At 43.9% G+C, this 21,615-nt stretch overlaps 2 protein-coding genes across 5 annotated transcripts in view; one reads left to right on the top strand and one right to left on the bottom strand.

Moving 5' to 3' along the window:
* Trappc12 (trafficking protein particle complex subunit 12) overlaps positions 1-6,327 on the bottom strand; it is a 140,667-nt gene extending 134,340 nt beyond the window's left edge. The window contains exons 1-2 of one of the 4 annotated variants that reach the window (XM_045143017.1): positions 6,199-6,327; positions 2,447-3,687 (exon numbers count right to left, since the gene is read on the bottom strand). In XM_045143017.1, the coding sequence (XP_044998952.1) occupies positions 2,447-3,682 (1,236 nt within the window). In that variant the 5' untranslated portion in view covers positions 3,683-3,687; positions 6,199-6,327. Of the gene's footprint in view, positions 1-2,446; positions 3,688-5,795; positions 5,901-6,198 lie in introns of those variants that run through there. The other 3 variants (XM_045143019.1, XM_045143018.1, XM_045143016.1) reach the window with 3 other exon arrangements.
* Positions 6,328-8,935: 2,608 nt separating this feature from the next.
* Eipr1 (EARP complex and GARP complex interacting protein 1) overlaps positions 8,936-21,615 on the top strand; it is a 187,866-nt gene continuing 175,186 nt past the window's right edge. The window contains exon 1 of the mRNA XM_004656528.2: positions 8,936-9,132. Within this exon, the coding sequence (XP_004656585.1) occupies positions 9,091-9,132 (42 nt within the window). The 5' untranslated portion in view covers positions 8,936-9,090. The remainder of the gene's footprint in view (positions 9,133-21,615) is intronic.

The raw sequence follows: 21,615 nt of genomic DNA, 5'->3' as shown, positions 1-21,615 counted from the left end.
GAAAAGAAGAACAAAGCAAACCAAAAATCAGTAGATGGGAAGAAATAATAAAGATTAGGGCAGAAATTAATGAAATAGAAATAAAAAAAAATCCAAAAAATTAATGAAACAAAGAGTTGGTTCTTTGAAAGGTTAAAGAAGATTGATAAACCCTTAGCAATCTGACCAAAAGAAAGAGAGAAGAGACACAAATTAATAAAATTGTAGACGAAAAAGGTAACATCACAACGGAGTTCAGAGAAATTCAAAAAATCATAGGGACATACTATAAAAGCGTATACTCCACAAAACATGAAAATCTGAACGAAATGGATGATTTCCTTGATGTATATGACCTACGTAAATTAAATCAAGATGAGGTTAATCAATTAAATAGACCTATAAGAAGCATGGAGATCTGAACAGTTATCAATAATCTCCCAACTAAAAAAAGTCCAGGCCCAGATGGATTCACTGCTGAATTTTACCAGACCTTCAAGGAAGAGCTAACACCATTGCTTCTTAAGCTTTTCATAACAGAAAGAGCCTGCCTGAGTCTCATAGGAGATTTTAGATATAGACTTTAATTTTAATTTATTTATTTTAGAGCAAGAGGGAGAGAGTTGGAGACAGAGAGAGAGAGAAAATGTGGTGCCAGTGCAACCAGCCACTGCAATCAAATTCCAGTTGCATGCACCACCTTGTGCACCTGCCTTACATAGGCTCTTAGGAATCAAACCTGGGTCCTTTGCTCTATATTAAGCACCTTAATGGCTAAGCCGTTTCTCTAGCCCTAAATACAGATTTAATTTTTTTTCTATTTATCAATTTTGAGAGAGAAAAGAAAGAGGAAAAAGGCAGATCGAGAGAGAGAATGGGTGCACCAGGGCATCTAGCCACTGCAAACAAACTCCCGATGCATGCCCCCCTCCCCCCAATGCATCTGGCTTACATGGGTACTGGGGAATCAAACCTGGATCCTTAAACTTCACAGGCAAATGCCTTAACTGCTAAGCCATCTCTCCAGCCTCAGATATAGACTTTTGAGTGATGCTTGAACAAGTTAAGAGTATAGGATTATTGGGGATAGAGTTATATCTTTCATTGTGAGACAGACGTGATTCTTAAGGTCAGGGATGAAATGCTATTGTTTGAATATGGTTAAATGTATCCCCCATCCAGTTTACGCACAGGAAGATTGGTTTCCATTGTTGTAATGTTAAAAGACAGAAGGTCCTTAGAACTACCCTCAATAATTCTCAGAGGATGCTGGTAGTTCTTGTAGGGGGTTGTTTTCAAGAGCAACAGCCCTTCTCTGTCCTGTGATCTTTGCCTCTTTTGTGTGCTTCTGCAATGATGTGAACCCTCATCAGGGCCAGATCCAAATCCATGGTGTCTGGACTATTAGAGTTTTAAGAAGTGTGGACTAAATTAACCCTTTTGTCTTTATACATTACCAAGCCTCAGGTATTTTGTTGCAGTAGTAGAAAACAGACTAATACATATCTTTAAAAAATTCTTTCTAATCAGGCGTGGTGGAGCATGCCTTTAATCCCAGCTCTTGGGAGGCTGAGGTAGGAGGATCACTGTGAGTTTGAGGCCATCCTGAGACTACATAGTGAATTTAACGTAAGCCTGAGCTAGTGCAAGACCCTACCTTGAAAAAAATACAAGAAACCCACAAAAAACGTTTCTGCATCAAATTCTGTTATAAAGAATATAAACATATTTTCCCACATTTAAAAAGAGAAGTAAGTTTATCATTTACTGGAACTCAACTATCAGAAATAATCTGGCTACATAAAGTACAGATCTAAACCATAGAATTATAACAATCTACTTACTAATACTGATATAACTCACAAGTAGTACTTTTGAATACACTGTATTATGGAAATCAACAAAGTTCCTAATCACCTACAGACAAAATAATATCGATTTTCAGGGCTGGAGAGATGGCTTAGCGGTTAAGCGCTTGCCTGTGAAGCTTAAGGACCCCGGTTTGAGGCTCGGTTCCCCAGGTCCCACGTTAGCCAGATGCACAAGGGGGCGCATGCGTCTGGAGTTCGTTTGCAAAGGCTGGAAGCCCTGGCGCCCATTCTCTCTCTCTCCCTCTATCTGTCTTTCTCTCTGTGTCTGTCGCTCTCAAATAAATAAATAAAAAATGAACAGAAATATTTAAAAAAAATATATTGATTTTCATAATTGTGTTGTTATTGTTATTTTGTCACAGGGTCTTGCTTTGTAGCCCCTGTTGGCTGTGAACTCACTATACATCCCCTGCAAGCTGTGGACTCACTGGATCTCCCAAGTGTTAGGATTATAGGTGTGTCCATTATGTTCAGCCACCACCAGAGTCTACAGACATAAGAATCAGGATTTTCCAATTGTTTGAAAGCTAATGTATGCATTTTATATAAACAGACTAGAAGGGATGAGATATGAAGGCAGAACCACTCTGTCTTACCTGAATGTTGTCAAACTTGAGGCCTGGCATGGTGAGGTTCTCCTTGTCTATGAACACAGTGCTGTATTGCTGGGTTGCCACTGACATCAGGGCATCTTTGGTCCCCTGGCTGGGAAGCCACGCATCATTCCTTCGGTCCATCTCACTCATGCTCAGGGCTGTGGCAAAGGGGTCATCACTCCCTGCAAACACGGCCTGTATCTGGGAAAATGGCTTTGGAGACTCAGGGATTTCCAGAGAGCTTGTGGAAATACCTGATTCTGATCTTTCCATCCCTGCAGAGTAAGATGGGCTGGTAGAATCAGGGGACTTTTCTCCCACAGGAGCAGTGTGTGCTGACAACTTTTCAGGACCTGAAGAGCCTGCATTGGGATTACTGACAGAAATAAAAGTGGAGGTGGTGAAGGAATCAAAGAAGTCAGAGGCCAAGGAATTAGTGTTCATTGTATCTCCAAAAAATTTACTCAGGCTGGGACTGGGCTGGACTGTCTGTGGAGGGGTCTTAGCTGATGATTCACTTGCACTGCTAAAACTAGGAGACTTCACCATTTGGGACTCGAACCCATCCTGCAGAAACAAGTGTGGCTGGGAAGGAGCTGAGTTTGCCTGGCTGAATATGGTGCATACAGGTAAGGGCTCATCTTTGGAAGAAGACTGACTGGAGGACACTTCTGACACCTGCTCTTCTGGGTGAACTTTGTCATCATGGGGTACCAAGTCCTCTGCACCAGCATTCTCCAGTGCGGGAATGTTGGTCACATCGTCTTGTGTTGAGTCTTCTTTCAAAGATGCTCTGCTACCAGAGGTCATGCTGTTGGAAACATCTTTGGGAGCCTCATCTCCATCGTTTTCACTGTTGTGACTCAGAATGTGCAATTCTTCTCTACCTGTTGCATTAGCCAGTCTGTGAATAGTGTCACTTTCTGCGGGCTCCACAACATCCTGCAAACAACCAAGGTCACCTACGTCATCTTCGCTGTTATTAGGAGAGTCAGAAATGAGGACACTCTCCATCATGTGCTCATTAAGCTTATCTATGAAGTTATTAGAGTCTTCTGATATGGTCTCATTTTCTTCAGAGCCAAACTCATCGCCGCCAAGATCAATTGTTTCCTCATGGTACAAAAGTTGGTCCTGCTCTTCCTGAGACACCTGTTCAGGGATGCTTTCAGATCCTGCCTGAGCTGCAAGGGTCTCCTCACCTGTGCCCACATCACTATTTTCAGCATTCTCCATACTTCCTAAAACCAAATGATCATAATATTGTATCAGCTACTTGCTTTTATTTTATTTTTTCGAGACAGGGTCTCACTACATAACCCCACCTGTCCTTTTTTTTTTCTCTCTTTCGTTTCTTTTTGGGTTTTCAAGATAGGGTCTCACTCTAGCTTAGGCTGACCTGGAATTCACTACGTAGTCTCACAGTAGCCTTGAACTTCCCATCATAGGCTCTGCAGTTCGGAGATTATAGGTGTGTACCATCACACTTACCTAAGCTGTTTTTTCAAATGGACAATACAGTTATTAGTTATATATTCAAATGGTCCAAAAACTTAAGTTTTCTCTACCCTTTCATCTACTTGTTTTCAATTGTGGTAAAATACACATAAAATTTCCCACTGACCTTTTTTTTTCTTCTAGGCAGGGTCTTACTCTAGCCCAGGCTGACCTGGAACTCACTCTTTAACCCCAGGATATACTTCAGTCTCCTGAGTGTTGGGACCAAGAAGTAGTGTACCACCATGCCCAGCTTCAACCAACCAGGATTTTTTTCCTTTTTTTTTTTCTTTCTTTCTTTCTTTCTTTTTTTTTTTTTTTTTTTTTTTTTTTTGGTTTTTCGAGGTAGAGTTTCACTTTGGTCCAGGCTGACCTGGAATTAACTATGCAGTCTCAGGGTGGCCTGGAACTCACAGTGATCTTCCTACCTCTGCCTCCCGAGTGCTGGGATTAAAGGTGTGTGCCACCACGCGTGGCTTTTTTTTTCCTTTTTTTGAGTTAGGGTCTTGCTCTAGCATAGGATGCCCTGGAATTCACTATGTAGTCTTAGGGTAGCCTCAAACTCACAGCAATCCTCTTACCTCTGCCTCCTATGTACTGAGATTTAAGGCATGCACTACCACACCTGTCTCTCACCACCCATTTTTAAGTGTGCACATAATTCAGTATTGCTAAGTATAATCACAAAGCTACCCAACCAGCCTTTGGAATTCTTGTCATCTTGTAAAACTAAAATTCTGTACTCAGTAAATAACTTCCTTAGTACTCATCCTCAGGCAACCACTGTCCTATATCCCATTTCTTTGGATTTGTTACGGACCTCATGTAAGCAGAATTATAAAGTACATTGTTTTGTCACACATTTTACTTGGCATATGTCCTCATGGTTACATGTATCAAGTGTCAGAATTTCCTTCCTTTTTACAGGTGATATCCCACTGCATCTATGAAACAATTTATTCATTAATGGACACTTGGGTTTCTTCCACTTTTTAGCAATTGTGAAGACTGCTTACAAGGATATGTGCCTACATCTTTAGAGACTGTGATTTCAGTTCTCTAGGTGTTATTCTGGAAGTGGAATTACTAAGTCATATGGTGTTTTTATTTACCAAGGAAATGACAATTATTTCACAGCAGAACTATTTTACACCCTTACCTACCAACAGTGTACATTCCTTCAGACCACACCACATCCTGGCCAAAAAGCGTGACGGGTTTGTTAAAAATGTCAGGGTCTCATGGCCTGGAGAGATGGATTAGTGGTTAATGCACTTGCCTGCAAAGCCAAAGCACCCAGGTTTGATACCCCAGGACCCACGTTAGCCAGATGCACAAAGTGGTACATGGATCTGGTGTTTGTTTGCAGGGGCTGTAGGCCTTGGCATGCCCACTCTCTCTGTCTGGTCCCCCCCTCTTAAAAGAAAAAGTTAGGGTCTCAAAGCCCATGCTGGCCTTGAACTCAATAAGTAGATCATTTTAATTTGTCTCCAACCCTCAAAGTGTTGGGTTTGCATACAAACACCACTTTTCTTTCTTTCTTTTTCTAAGTAGGGTCTTGCTCTAGCCCAGGCTGGACTGGAATTTGCTATATATTCTCAGGGTGGCCTCGAACTTATGACGGTCCTCCTACTTCTGCTACCAGAGTGCGGAGATTAAAGGTGTGCACCACCACTCTCAGCCCGAATACCACTTTTTGTCGGAAATACTCCTTATTTTTGTTAAATGAGGACCTTCCTATTTATTTGGCCCTGAGTGTCCGAAAATCCACAATCCTCCTGCCTTAGCTTCCTGAATGCTGTTTACAGGCATGTGTCACCTTGTACAAAGTCAACACTAATCTACCACTCACTGGCAGCGTCTCTTCCTGAAATCCCCCGAAGCATCCAATATCTCCAGCAATCTGTCACCTTCTCTGTTCATCTTGTTATTTAACTCTGGGCAAATGCGGCCCAAGTTACACAGAAAACGAAAACGTGTTCGTTGACAACTGGACCACACTTACCAGTACCTACAGTGTGCCTGGCGCCCAAGAGACAAGTGTACCTGACCCTCAGTACGCTGCCAGGGAGGTTGAGGCTTGGAGAGAAGTATGCAGCGTGTCCACACCCACAGCTAACAGGGGGCAGGGCCGGGACCCCGGCGGCCCTCGGTCGGCTCGCCTCCCACCCCGCGAGCCCGACCCCACACCTGCACGGGGACACGCTACGGGACAACGCCCGACCCCGCCTGGCTACCCGGGCCCAGATCCTCACCTGCCACCCTCCCCGGACGCTTGGGGTGGGGGGATGGGCTCAGCGCTGCTCTGACGAGGGCGGGGAGACGACCGAAGACCGGAAGAAGGCGAAGAGCCCTGCCTCCGCACGCTTGTGCGCCTGCGTGCGCTGGCTCGCAGCGCGCCCACTTCCGCGCATGCTCAGTGCGATGCAGCCGGCTCGGGACCCAAGACCGGAAGTGCGGCCACTTCCAGTTTGTCTACAGTGGGCGGGGCGGGAGGACAGGTCTTGGTCTGACATGATTATGGGCGATCCTTGGGGAAAGGGCAAGTGCAGTTTAGGAATGGTGGTTGCTAGGAATTTGTCCTTGTTTTCTACGTTCCCCTCCCCACCATGCTTTTGTGGTACTGTGTAGCAGTGGAGGTGAAGATGGTACTAATAATGGTGGGGCATGGCTTTAATTGAAGAGTATGAAGATTCTGCTATCACTCAGCTCTGCTTGCTGATCTTGTTGGCTGAGTCAGGTCTTCTGCTTTTTTGATTTCTAAAGTCTCAGCAAAAGCTGTAGGGTCTAATGTCTGGGACTCTGCTTCTTTAGTTTCTGGTGTTTGCAAGTCTTGGGCCGTTTATTCAACCAAGGTTCTTGGTCAGCTATATATCCTTAATGGGCACTGTGTTAGTCAGAAAAAAAACAGCTCTAGCTGATTTCTTTTGTAAAGTGTCATGACTATCTTTTTACTTTAAAAAAAAATTGTTTGCGCGCGCGCGCGCGCGAGAGAGAGAGAGAGAGAGAGAGAGAGAGACAGACAGACAGACAGACATAGAAAGATTGATAGAGAATGGGCGCACCATGGCCTATTGCCACTACAAACGAACTCAAGATGCGTGCGCCACCTTGTGCATCTGGCTTATGTGGGTCCTGGGGAATTGAACCTGGGTGCTTAGGCTTTGCAGGCACTCACTTTAACCACTACGCCATCTCTTCAGCCCTACTTTTAAACTTTTTATTAGCAATTTTCATGCAGGTGTATAATATGTTTTGATCATAATTCCCTCCCACTTTTGTCCTTCCTCCCCCTTATGAACTCCTTCTTTCCAACTAGTCCCTCTTGCATTTTGATGTCTTTTAAAAATTATTTATTTAGCCGGGCGTGGTGGCGCACGCCTTTAATCCCAGTACTCGGGAGGCAGAGGTAGGAGGATTGCCATGAGTTCGAGGCCACCCTGAGACTCCATAGTGAATTCCAGGTCAGCCTGGGCTATAGTGAGACCCTACCTCGAAAAATCAAAAAAAAAAAATTATTTATTTATTTGACAGAGAAAGAGGGAGAGAAAGAGAGAATAGGCGCGCCAGGGCCTCCAGCCACTGCAAACGAACTTCAGACACATGTGCCACCTTGTGCATCTGGCTAATGTGGGTCCTGGGGAAATGAATCTGGGTCCTTTGGCTTTGCAGACCTTAACCGCTAAGCCATCTCACCAGGCCCTTTATGTCTTTTCCCCCCATTTGTCACACATATTGATGGCCCCAACGATCTGTTTCTGTTATGAAGCTCAGATATGCGGACACGGAAAAAGAGTTACAGAGTTGAGGACTGTGGGCCCATAAGCTCTGGTGGATTCAGGCCAGTGAATTCCACACAGTACTATTCTATCACCAATGATTACTGCCTACTCAAGGGAAAGAAAGCCTATAGTCCTCGGAGCTCTGGACCTGTGGCATGTGACTCTATCCACAGAGAAGTTTGGTCCAGTGTTGCTGTCAGTGAGGCTTCTGTGCATGACCAGCTCCTGGGCTAAGGCATCTTGCCATGCAGGTCTGGGAGCCAAGGCGTGTGCACTAAAGAATTGGGCTGGAGAGATAGCTTAGTGGTTAAGGCTTGCAAAGCCAAAGGACCCAGGTTTGATTCCCTAGTACTCACATAAAGCCAAATGCACAAGGTGGCACATGCATCTGGAGTTTGTTTGCAGTGGCTGGAGGCCCTGGTGTACCCATTCTCCTCCCTCCCACTCCTTGTGCATCTCTCTGTCTCTCTCTCTCTCTGTCTCTCTCAAATAAATAAATGAAATATTAAAAAACAAAACAAAAGGAGGTCTCATTTTGGGCATCCCAAGCAACCTGGGGGACCCTGGTGGAGCACACATATCCCGTCATTAATCACCACCATGACTGCGCAGGGTGCCTCATCTGTAAGATGGCAATTTAAGAATCTGAGTATGGATTGGGGTGAAGGTCCTGGAAGTGTGTCTCAGCAATTGACACTAACCGTCTGGTCGTATAGTACTGATGGAAAAATGGCTCATTGGTTTAAAGGTGCTTCCTTGCAAAGCCCATTAGCTGGAGTTCCAGGTGGGCACTGAGGTCGATTCTCAGTACCCAGCAGAACCAGGTGTACAGAGTGGCACAGGCATATGCAGTTCGTTTGAACTGGCAAGAGGCCCTGGTGTGCCCATCCCCTCTTCTCTCTTGTTGCTTGCAAATAACTACAATATTTTTAAAGTACAGTAGTGTCCTAGCTCTAGTACCAGCTATTCTTTTCAGTGTGAGGTGAAGGGAAAGCTCCAAGAGGCAAGCAGTGAAGCAGCTCCAGAGCGCCGCCCTAGCGGCCACACAGTTTCATCGCTTTTGCTCCTTGTCTAACCGCGTAATTTCGAAAACCCTCAGCCCTGAGCAGTTATGAGAGTCCAAGTGGGCATGCGCGGGAGTCAGACATTCCCCCACTACCATTGGTTGCTGTCTAGTAGCGTCCTGATGACGCAGGAGAAAAAAAAAAAATCAGGAACTGAGCCCTACGGGAGCTGGTCTGGGCCACAAACAATGCGGTTTTGGAGTCGTTTTCTCGAATGGGGAATGAATGGGTTCTGGGAGAGCGCTAGTTAGGTGGGCCCTGACCTCTCCGCGAGGGTCTGCGCGCGTGCGCCTTCCGCAGCATGGAGGACGATGCGCCGGTGATCTACGGGCTGGAGTTCCAGGTGGGCACTGCTCCGGGCGCCGCCAGGACTGGGGCGTGCGGGGCAGCTCCCGCCCGCGCCCGCGCCGGGTACGCACGGAGCGCTGGTCCCCGGTTCTGGTTCTGAGGAGGAGACTGGCGCTCCCAGGGCGAGCCCGGTGCCGGATGGGATCCAGAGAGGCCCTTGCGCTGGCTCTGGACAGCAGAAGGTGGGCAAGTTCGCCCTGCCTCCTTCTGTTCTACTACCTGTGGGTGTCGCTCACTCGGGGACACGTTGGCTTACTTGTCCACCATGTCCCGAATTCAGGCTCTGTATCTGATATTTATTTATTTATTTATTTAGAGACAGGGTCTCATGTAGCGCTGGCTGGCTTGATACTTGCTATGTAGCCCAGGTTGGTTTTAAACCTTCTCGCCTCCACCTCCCAAGTCCTGGGTTTACAGGCATGCTTGTCTGGCTTACATCTATCGGATTTTTTTTTTTTTTTAAAAAAGAGTTACAGAGATACACAAAAAGTTCTTGTCACTTCTCTCATCTTTTCCTAATGTTAACATTTCCCACATACCCATTATCAAGGCTTAGAAATTAACGTGACACAGTAGCATTGCCTATTTACTCGAGTTTCAACATTTTCCCATGGCTGTCCTGATGTCTTCTGTATTACTTCATTATGAATGTCACATAAGTTCAACAGACCATCACCAATGGACTTGGTCCCATCGATCGAGCAGGAATAGCTGGATGGTTTAGAAGCTGGGCAAGAAAGCTAGTGTTGATGGAGTGAGTGAGTGGGAGATGGGGCAGGAGAGGAGATGGGGGTCGAGTTGGTAGGGAATGTGAAGGCCAGAAAAAGCCTGTCCTGGTTTTCATCAGCACAAGTAGGTTTTTTTCTTTTCTTTAATTTTTTTTTTTAAATTTATTTGCAAGGGAGAGGGAAAGTAAGTAAGTGTGTGCCAAGGCCAGGGTCTCCTGACACTGCAAACCAACCCCAGACTTATGTGCCACTTTTTGCATTTGGCCTTAAGTGAGTACTAGGGAATTGAACCCAAGTGGTCAGACTTTGGAAGCAAGCACTTTAAGCGCTGAGTCATATCTCCAGCCTATAATTTGCTTTTGAGAACCTGTTATGCTTAAGGCACTGAGGGGCAGATCCAGAAAAATGAATTGCCATAGGAAGTATCTGATGCATAACTGTGTGCACAAAAATTCCTGAAACATATAAATGATTCTTGTTTTCAAGTTGTTTTCAGTGAGAGAGGCAGCAATGTTAGTTACTAAAAACATCGATGCCACCAACATTCCTGCGGTTTATATTCCTGATCCAGCACACAGTAACACTGTGTTCTTGGACCTCAGTTTCCTTGCCAATACAATGGGAAAATATGTATCTCCTCCCCGTGGCTGTTGTGAACATGAGATGAATTAGTATATTTAGTTCAAGCACTTAGAACACTGCCCATTTCATAGTAAGTACTCAAATGTTTTAACTATAGTAAGCCAAAATTCTCTTTTGGAGACAAGAACCTTACTAAGTAGTCCATGTTGGCCTGGAAATTCTTGTGTATCCTCGACTGTTGTGGAATTTACAGTCCTCATGCCTCAACCTCCTAAGTGCTAGGCTTATAGATGTATGTCACTAGGCCCTGACAATGAGACCAACTTCTTAGAAATAAATTCCGTACAAGGCAGCAATTAAGTGCTTTGAATATAAACTGTGTTATAAGGTTTGGGAGGAGGTTTGTCACATGCACAAGACTGATGCCTTATGTAGCAGTTTTATTGAGCACTGAACTGTGTCTCAGGCTGCTCAGCAAAAGGCCAACACAGAGGTACTTGTATGATGAAAATGTACTGATTCATTTTATTGTGCCTAACTGTATTATATGGGTTCTAGGGATTGAATTCATGCATTTATGCTTGTCCCAACCCTTAGTTTTATAAATTTAAAAAGTTAAAACCATTTACATAATTCTTATAAGAAATTTAAGAAGTTTAATACATTTAGTACCAAACCACCCTAAGGGTCTCTGATATAGAAGTTAAACAGGGTTGAGCCTGGTAGGTATTTGGATGGAGAACTGACTAAGAATACCTCCCTCCCTCTCTTTCTTTTTTCTGTTCTCCCTTTTCTTTAAGGTCAAGCATATTGGCATAGGCTTGTAATCCTAGCAATTCTGGAAGCTAAGGTGGAATGATGTGGCCAGTCTGGGTGATAAAGACCTTGTCTCAAAAAGATGAAAAATGAAGTCTAGTTGTAGGAAACTTGATTAAAAATAACAGGTCCTCGGGCTGGAGAGATGGCTTAGCGGTTAAACACTTGCCTGTGAAGCCTAAGGACCCTGGTTCGAGGCTCGGTTCCCCAGGTCCCACGTTAGCCAGATGCACGAGGGGGCGCACGCGTCTGGAGTTCGTTTGCAGAGGCTGGAAGCCCTTGCACGCCCATTCTCTCTCTCTCCCTCTATCTGTCCTTCTCTGTGTCTGTCACTCTCACATAAATAAATAAAAATTAAAAAAAAAATAACAGGTCCTTTAGTGCTCCATTCCCATCTGATGGACTACCTGAAACTTTCTCTTTCAATTTTGTGTGTGTGTGTGTATATATGTGTGTGTTTTGAGGTAGGGCCTGACACTAGCCCAAGCTGGCCTGGAATTCACTCTGTACTCTCAGGCTGGCCTCAAACTCACAGCACTCCTCCTACCTCTGCCTCTTGTGTACTAGGATTAAAGGTATGTGCCACCACGCCTCGTCTCTTTTAACTTTTTTTTTTTAAAGGTGTACACCACCATGCCCAGCTTATTGTATTTTTTATTTATTTACTTGACAGGGAAAGAGGGAGAGAGAGAATGGGCACGCCAGGGCCTCCAGCCACTGCAGATGAACTCCAGACGCATGTGCCCCCTCATGCATCTGGCTAACATGGGTCCTGGGAAATTGAACCTGGGACCTTTGGCTTTGCAGGCAAACACCTTAACCACTAAGCCATCCCTCCAGCCCTCTTTTAACTTTTTTTTTTAAAATATATTTTATTTATTTATTTGAGAGCGACAGACACAGAGAGAAAGACAGATAGAAGGAGAGAGAGAGAATGGGCGAGCCAGGGCTTCCAGCCTCTGCAAACGAACTCCAGACGCGTGCACCCCCTTGTGCATCTGGCTAATGTGGGACCTGGGGAACCGAGCCTTGAACTGGGGTCCTTAGGCTTCACAGGCAAGCGCTTAACCGCTAAGCCATCTCTCCAGCCCCCTCTTTTAACTTTTTAAAAACTGTGCTCTTTAGTTTTACCTATGTGCCTTATAATCCTGGGCATCATCTATTGACTGGATGTCATGTCACACAGGGATTCTTCATTGTGTGGTGATGAAAAGATACCCCCAAGTCTAATGCTCTTCTACAACTGTGTAGCTTTGCTGTCTGAGACATGGTATGTGCTTAGACCTTCTCTCCTGCGCACTGACTGTTACTCTCCAGGGCTCCATCAAGTGCTGGAATGAAGTAGTATGAGTGCATGCTCACTAATATCACGCAGGTCTGTGGCTGTATTTGCCAGTTGCCCCTGTTTATCAGGCTGGCTGCAAAGGCAGGTTATTTATTTTTGGTTTTCTTATTTTTATAAAGTGATGACATTTAATCGTGCTTTCTGCCTACTGCTGAGCCAGAGGGGACATTTTATTAAATGTTAATTTGTTATTATGGTCTGTGCTAGTGTCTTTGATACTTAATCCACACAGTTTGTCGTTTGCTTTCTGGGCCTCACACTGCTTGGGCACTTCCATAGCATCTACAGAGCAGAGAACACACACTCACATGTACTTGTCATAGTCAGTCTTTCACCACCAACTTGAAACATAGAAAAGTCTTTTAATGTAAAATAACCATTCTCTTTCAGGAGGGCCTTCTCCTGGGTTCTATTTTTGGGGACTTTGGCTTTATGTCATTTGGGGTGACCTCATGTTGTTGCATTTGAAGATCTTTGTATTCTGTTTTTAAAGTTCATGTCTGTCATCTATATGTGTTTTAAATATATATTTTATTTTTCTTTATTTATTTGAGAGAGAGAGAAATAGGCAGCGAAAGAGAGGGAGAGATAGAATGGGTACACCAGGGCCTCCAGCTGCTGCAAACAAACTGCAGCTTGTGCAGCTGGCTTACATGGGTCCTGGGGAATTGAACCTGGGTCCTTTGGCTTTAAGACAAGCACCTTAAACACTAACTAAGCCATTTCTCCAGCCATATATATGTATGTATGTATGTATGTACGTACGTATGTGTGTGTGTGTATATATATATATATATACACACACACATGCATACACACATATATATATATAATATATATATATTTTATTGATACATATACGTATATATTATTGACAGTTACTATTCTTACAGACAACAAACCATGGTATTGCCCTCTCCTCTCCTGCTTTCCCCTTCATAATTCTACTCTCTATCTTATCCCCTTCCTCTCTCCATTAGTCTCTCTTTTAATTTGATGTCATCATCTTTTTCTCCTATAATGAGGGCTTTGTATAGGTATTGCTGGGCACTCACTGTGCAGTCTTGGATATTGAGGCCAATTTCTGTCCGGACAGTTGTTTGTAGGAAGTTGTTGTGGTTTGACTCAGGTGTCCCCCATAAACTTAGGTGTTGTGAATGCTAGATCCCCAGCTGATGTATATTTGGGAATTAATGCCTCCTGGAGGGAGTGTATTGTTGGGGGCAGGCTTATGAGCTTTATAGCCAGTTTCCCCATGCCAGTGTTTGGCACACCCTCCTGTTGTTGTGGTCCACCTTATGTTGGCCAGGGGGTGATGTCCACCCTCTGCTCATGCCATCGTTTTCCCCTGCCATCGTGGAGCTTCCCCTCGAGCCTGTAAGCCAAAATAAACCTCTATTTCCCAGAAGCTGCTCTTGGTTGGGTGATTTCTACCAGTAATGTGAACCGGACTGCAACAGGAGTGGTACCCTTCTTTTGGCTCTCACATTTTTTTCTGCCACCTCTTCCACAATGGACCTTGAGCCTTGGAGGGTATGAGATGTTTCAATGCTGGACACTTCTGTGTCTCTTCTTCTTAGCACCATGTTGCCTTTTAGGTTATTCAAGTGGTCATTGCCATCTGAAAAGAGAAGCTTCTCTAACCAGAAGTAAGAATAGCATTAATATATGAATATGAACATTAAGTGTAGTGCTTTCAGGGCAATTTGGTGAGAGTAATATATGCATCTATCCAGACAAGAGCAGGTTTTATACCCCTAAGGCTCATGACCTCCCCTGCCATAGGCTTTTGATTAGATTTTCAGTACTAGGTTTATATTTCCTCCCTTACAGTGGTCCCATCTGAGAGCAGTAGGTTTCCTCCAGAGCAAACATGCCACTCATGTACTTCTTCAGTCATTTGTCCTGTCTGGCCAAACTTGAGGCTTCCAGTGTTCACTGTTTTCACCACTGATGATATCTGTCTCTCATAGGGCTGCATACAGTGTAGCTTTTTCCAGCTTTCAGTTGGCTGGTCTACAGGGAGAAGGTTTTCTGAGCATCACCAGCTTGATGTCTCAGTGACTTTGCTGCTCAGGCATGGCATGTGAAGTCTTCAGTAATAGGTTCTTACCATCTCTTTCTCATGGGAAACCAAAGCCTTGGCAATAGCCTCTAATGATCTGGAGGCAACAGGGACCTCCCTGGCCAACAACTCACTGGAAGGAATCCCATCCCTGGCACTGAAAGTTTTCTAGTAAACATTTTCTGGTTTCTGGATGTGCATTATTCAAGAAGGTAGATTTTCATATGCTGTATTCAGAATCTCTTGAATTTTGATTGACCTCTATCCCCCCTTCTTTTACACAATCTCTTCCCCTGACCTAGTTTAGGCCTTTCCCCTCCCTGTAAACTGTTCTACTTGCATACATACAATATCAGCCCCTTAAGACCCTCCCTCTCCTCCCTCACTTACAGCCATTTTCTAGTTTATGGGCCTCTTTGTATTCTTATCAGAAGATAGAAGCTCAGACACCAAAAAAACAAACAACAAAAAGTCACATTGCAAGTCAGTTAACTTCCTCCTTTTCATAGACAGAATAAGTTCTTTAGTAAGTCACTCATACTTATTTTATTTTGGTTCTGTTTTAAAATATTTTTGTTGTTTATTTTTATTTATTTAAGAGCGACAGACAGAGAGAGAAAGAGGGAGAGAGAAAGAATGGGTGTGCCAGGGCCTCCAGCCACTGCAAACGAACTCCAGACGCATGTGCCCTCTTGTGATATTGCTAACGTGGGTCCTGGGGAACCGAGCCTCGAACTGGGGTCCTTAGGCTTCACAAGCAAGCACTTAACTGCTAAGCCATCTCTCCAGCCCCTATTTTGATTCTTACTGGAGCCTCACCTTTTACAATGTGGTGGTTTGAATATAAGTGTCTTCCATAGTTTATGTATTTTTTAAACTTATTTATTTGAGAGAGAGAGAGAGAAAGAAAGAATGAATGTGAGTCTACCAGGGCCTCAAGCCACTACTACAAACAGACTCCAGAAGCATGTACCACCATGGGTTTTGGGCAATTGAACCTGGATCCTTAGGTTATGCAAGCCACAGTGCCTTTACCACTGAGCCATTTCTCCAGCCCTCAGGGAAGTGTGTGTGTGTGTGTGTGTGTGTGTGTATTTATTTATTTTATCCACACTAATTCCCTCCCCTCCCCCAGTTTCCCCTTCACAACTCCACTCTCCATCATATCCCCTCCCTCTCTCCCTTAGTCTCCTTTATTTTGATAATAGGAGGAAACTCCTATTATGAGGGTTTTGTGAAGGTATTGCTAGGCACTTTAAGGTTGTGGATATCGAGGCCAATTTCTGTCTGGATGATTGCATTGTAAGCAGTCCTACCCTTCCTTTGGCTCTTAAATTCTTTCCACAACCTCTTCTCAATGGATCCTGAGTCTTGGAAGGTATGATGGAGATGATTCAGTGCTGAATAGTCCTCCATCACTTCTTCTCAGCACTTTGGTGCCTTTTGGGTCATCCCAGTGGTCACTGCCATCTGAAAAGAGAAGCTTCTCTAACTAAAAGTGAGAGTAGCATTAATATATGGGTATGAATGTTAAATAAAGTGCTTATAGGGCAGTTTGGTAAGCATAATATTTGCATTTAGCCAGAGAAGAGCAGGCATTATACTCCTAAGGCTGATGACCTCCCCCATCATTGACTTTTGATTAGGTTTTCAGTACCAGACATGTATCCCATAGAGTGGGCCTCCAGTCCAATGAGAGAGCTGTTTCCTCCATAACAGACATGCCACTATTGCACCTGTTCAATCATTTGGCCTGGTGGCCAAACTTGAGGCTTACAGTGTCCACTGTTTTCACCACTGATGACTTCTATCTCCCATAGGGCTGCATGCAGTGCAGCTTTGTTCAGCTTTGTGTCAGCTGGTTTTCCAGGAGGAGGTTTTCAGCTCAGCTACAGCTTGATTTCACAGTGACCTTGCAGCCCAGGCATGTGGAGTATTCAGCAATAGGGTCTTACCAGGTTTTTAAAAAATTAATTAATTTATTAAATTTTTTTTTTGTTTAGTTTTATTTATTTATTTGAGAGCGACAAAGAGAGAAAGAGACAGGGAGAAAGAGAGAGAGAATGGGCACACTAGGGCTTCCAGCCACTGCAAACAAACTCCAGACATATGTGTCCCCTTGTGCATCTGGCTAACATGGGTTCTGGGGAATTGAGCCTCGAACTGGAGTCCTTAGGCTTCATAGGCAAGCGCTTAACTGCTAAGCCATCTCTCCAGCCCTTTATCAGGTATTTTTGATTGGGCTTTCAACTTAGTGCCCAGCTGGTGGAATGTTTGGGAGGTGGAGCCTTGCTGTAGGAAATGTATTGCTAGGGGCAGACCTTGGGGGGTTATGAGTCTAGCTAACTTTGTGTTCAGAGCCAGCTTGAACTTACTGTTTTCTCTCTGCTGTGATGTGTGATGTGGTGAGCTACCTTCCTCCACCATGATGAAACTTCCCCTCCAAACTGTTAGTCTGAAACCAGCCCTCCCCCCACCCCCTCCAAAAAAAGATGGTAGAGCCTATCCCTTGTTTTCTTGACACCAATGGGGACCTTGGCCCTTGCCTTGGGCAGCTGCCTCTTCCTAGAGTCATTGTTTTCTAAGGATTTAAGTAAAAAAGAGTTCAGAGGTCTGAGAAATTGCTGATATGCTTCATTTTTTGCATATGTAGAAGATTTCTTCTTTTTCATTATTTGAGAGAGGGAGGGAGGGAGAGAGAGAGAGGGAGGGAGGGAGAGAGGGAGAAGAAGGGAGGGGGAGAGAGAGTGGGGGGAGGGAGGGAGGGAAGGAGAGAGAAGAGGCAAATAGAGAGCATGCAGGGCTTCCAGCCACTGCAAAAGAACTCCAGACACATGTGCCACCTTGTGCATCTGGCTTACATGGATCCTGGGGAATCGAACTATGGTCCTTAGGCTTTATAGGCAAGCATCTTAACTGCTGAGCTGTCTCCCCAGCCTGTAAATGATTTCTTTATTGGCAAGAATTCATTAGTTTCCCAGATAGATTTAAAGCTTTCAAAGAAAATTCAATCTGCAGTAGAGGGCACAATAGTATGGCCATGGGCCTTAAGGATGCTTTGAACAGTTGAATGGATGTGTTCTCTCCATATCTTAGTAGCATGTATGCTGCTCTGGGACCCACTTTTTTTCCTCCAGTTTATGGTTTTGTGCTGCTTTATATTTGCAGAAGGGTAAGAACATAGTGTGATTGTGTTTTCTAATATCTAAAATTTGCTATAGATTTGGAAACAGTGTCAAAACAAGACTGAAAAGTCAGGACAGCTGTTTTCTTTCCTTTTTTTTTCCGAGGTAGGGTCTCACTCTAGCTCAGGCTGACCTGGAATTCACTATGTAGTCTCAGGGTGGCCTCGAACTTACTGCAAGCCTCCTACCTCTGCCTCCTGAGTGCTGGATTAAAGGTACGTGTCACCATGCCTGGCTTAGAAGAGCTGTTGTTTCAAGTTTTTTGGAGTTGATAATTTTCATTCATATACATAATGTATTTTGATCATAATCCTCTTCCACTACCTTCTTTTGTTCATCCCTCCCCTCTCCTCCTTCCATTGAACTTCTTCTGTCCAGCTACATCATGTTGATGTCTTTAATTTTTGCCCTCCTCTACCATACATGATGGAATATTGATAGGTCTAATATTTTATAGGCATTGTATAGGTGACAGTAGCTACTTTGAGATTATGAATGCAATGATCACTTCATATCTGGAAGACAGTGTTCCAAAGCATTTCTTCCCATCCTCTGGCTCTTATATTCTTGTTGTTGTGTTGTTTTGTTTTTCCAGATAGGGTCTCACTCTAGCTCAAGCTGACCTGGAATTCACTCTGTGGTCTCAGGGTGACCTCGAACTCACAGCAGTCCTCCTACCTCTGCCTCCCGAGTGCTGGGATTAAAGGCATGCGCCACCACGCCTGACATGGCTCTTATATTCTTTCTGTCCCCTTTATCACAGTGTTCACTATGCCTTGGAGTGGGCGATATAGATGTCTAATTTATATTTTTTAATTTATTTAAGCATAGAGATTGATGAGAGACACGGGCGGGGGGGCACACCAAGGTCTTTAGCCACTGTAAACAAACCCAGATTCATGTACCACTTTGTGCTTGTGGCATATGTGGGTCCTGAGGAATTGAACCTGGGTCCTTGGACGTTGCAGGCAAACGCCTTAACTGCTGAGCAATCTCTCCAGCCTGTGGATGTCTAATTTAGTATTAAGTACTCAGCAATCACATTTTCTCAGCACTTTGGTAAGTTGTGAGTCTCCCTACTAGTCACTGCCATCTATAAAAGGCAACTTCTCTGACTAATGGTGAGAGCAGCACTAATCTATGGGCATAAACATAAATATTTAGAGGGTAATTTGAAATGGGCACAACATATCTATTTAGTCAAGCAACAGTAGTATCCCCTCTTTTAGAGCTCATGACCTTCCCAGCCATAGGCTTTTTTTGTTTGTTTGTTTGTTTGTTTGTTTGAGGTAGGGTCTCACCTTAGCTCAGGCTGATCTGGAATTTACTCTAGTCTCAGGGTGGTCTCAAACTCAAGGCAATCCTCCTAGCTCTGCTTCCCGAATGCTTGGATTAAAAGGGTGCACCGTCACACCCAGCTGTCATAGGCTTTTGATTAGGGTTTCACTACCAGGCATGAATTCCCTTCTAGGGAGTCGGCCCTAAATCTAAGCAGAGAAGCAGAGAGCTGTTGATTATCCCCATAACTGACATGCCACTATTGCATTGGTGTGAACATCTTGCCTGACTGGCTGGTTGCATAGCTCTCAGGGTCCGCTGCTGCTTAAGACTATTCAAAGCTTTTTCTCCCAGGAGGCTACATGGTACTATGGCAGCTAGTCATGGGGAGGGGACTTCTAGCTCTGTTCCAGCCTGATTTCTCAGAAACCAGCTGTTAATCTGTTTCTCTTACTAATTTTGAAAGGAATGATTTAAGAAATCAAGGAAAGAAATACAAAATATAAAAAAAATCTAGGACTCAGCTGTGGCAGCTGAGGAAGTTAGACATTCATTCCACACATTTCTAGCTTCGTATGGGAACAGAGGATGTGGACCAACAGGAGACATTGAATGAACTGTGTGAGGGAGAGTAGTTTTGTGTCACTGGCATAATAAAGTCATAGAAATATGGACGCTTAATATGATTTTATTATTTTACAGATCTTGAAGTCAGAAGCTCTACATGAGTCTTACTGGGCTGAAATATAGTCATTGGGAGGTCTTTGTCACTTTGGGGCGGCTCCAGGGGAACATCTGCATCTTTGCTTTTAAAAGCTACCCATGCTTCTGGGCACATGGCTCTTTCCTTGATCTTCATTCACCATCCTGTCTGAGTCCTCAGGGCTACCCAAGTCTGTCTGTCTGTCTGTCTTTCTTTCTTTCTTTCTTTCTTTCTTTCTTTCTTTCTTTCTTTCTTTCTTTCTTTCTTTTTAAAGAAATGTTTGTTTTTATTTATTTGAGAGAGAGAGAAAGTAAGAGAGATAATGGGTGTGCCAGGGCCTCTAGCTACTGCAAATGATTCCAGATACATGTACCACCTTGTGCATCTGGCTTACATGGGTACTAGGGAATCGAACCTGGGTTCTTAGGCCTCACAAGCAAGTGCCTTAACCACTAAGCCATCTCTCCAGCCCTACCCAAATCTTTCTTAAGCTGCTGTTACTGAACTTAGGTCTGGAAGCTCTTTCCATAGATAAACAAGTGTCCGAAAAAGGAATGCTGGGGGAAATGAATGGATTTTTTCAGAGCTAGTGAGAGGAGAAGGAAGAGCTTGCTCACAAGTCAGCATCTCTACACCAGAGCTTATAGATATAGGCTGGGGATGGTGAGGGAGACAGGTAGAAAGTAGGCCTTTCATACTGTTCCAGTCACCCATAAATATCTGCACACTCAGTGAAGAGCAAGTTTTTAGTTAAAGTGGCCTTCCCGTCCCTGAAAAGTGACCCAACACAACAGCGGTATTATCTATAGAAAACTTAATGGGAGACTAATAATGAGACAACTGTGGGACCTCCGGATTTAGTAATTTCTTTTAACTTTAACTTTTATTTATTTATTTATTTTAAATTTAAGGCCTTATTACCTAGCCCAGGCTAGGCTTGAACTCAAAATGCTCTTGCCTTAGCCTCTTAAATGCTAAGATTATAGTAATGTACCACCACATCCAACCAGGAGCAAGTGAAAATAGTTTATTTATGTTTTTTCTATGTAACTCTGCCACTTCCAATTTTTTGTTGGGTTTTCATATGTCCTTTACAACAATTAAGGAAGGTTTTGTGGTTTCAAGGGCCCATATGATTCCTTGCTTGTCTCCCCAGCTTCAGAGGCTTAAGTAAACCTGCACAATCCCTTCTCCTTGTATGTTATTTAGTACTATGTTCTGGAAATAGGATAAAGGCATTTTATAAATATAGGGCCATAATTGCACCTATCACAAATAGTAAAACATAAATTATAAGGACTTGACCTGGGTCCCAATAAGCCACTGGACAAAAGAGAGCAGCTTTAAATATACAAACTTGTAGTACTAGTCACACAGCTCTGCTAACCACTGTGTAATCTTTTCTTCTCAAAGTTTCCAGTTCATCACCTGAAGTTCTTAAATTTGCCTTTTAATTGTTGAATGCATTAAGTCTAGTTATGGCAGCCTATGCTTTTTTGTATCTCTTAGAGTTCACTTTCAAGAAATCCAGCAGCTCTAAGTTTGTTGATAGTTTTCAGTTGGATCTTGCTCACCTGCAGAACCACTTTGCTCAAGGTCAAACCCTTCTCCAGGTACAATTTGAATTCACAACTGCGGTGTTGGAATGGTAATTTAGCTCATCTTTGAAGGGCCTTCCAGTCTCAAGCTCTCCATCAGTGTGGCCAAGCCTCTGTTACAGATGTCATGAGTTCCACCTTTCCCTATGAATTGCTTCTCAAGTATTCACCCCAGAAA

This window comes from Jaculus jaculus, chromosome 2, assembly GCF_020740685.1.
Source record: "Jaculus jaculus isolate mJacJac1 chromosome 2, mJacJac1.mat.Y.cur, whole genome shotgun sequence".
In the NCBI taxonomy this organism is placed as follows: Eukaryota; Metazoa; Chordata; class Mammalia; order Rodentia; family Dipodidae; genus Jaculus; species Jaculus jaculus.
Note: the sequence above shows the minus strand (reverse complement) of the source record. Positions and strands in the feature narration are given on the sequence as shown.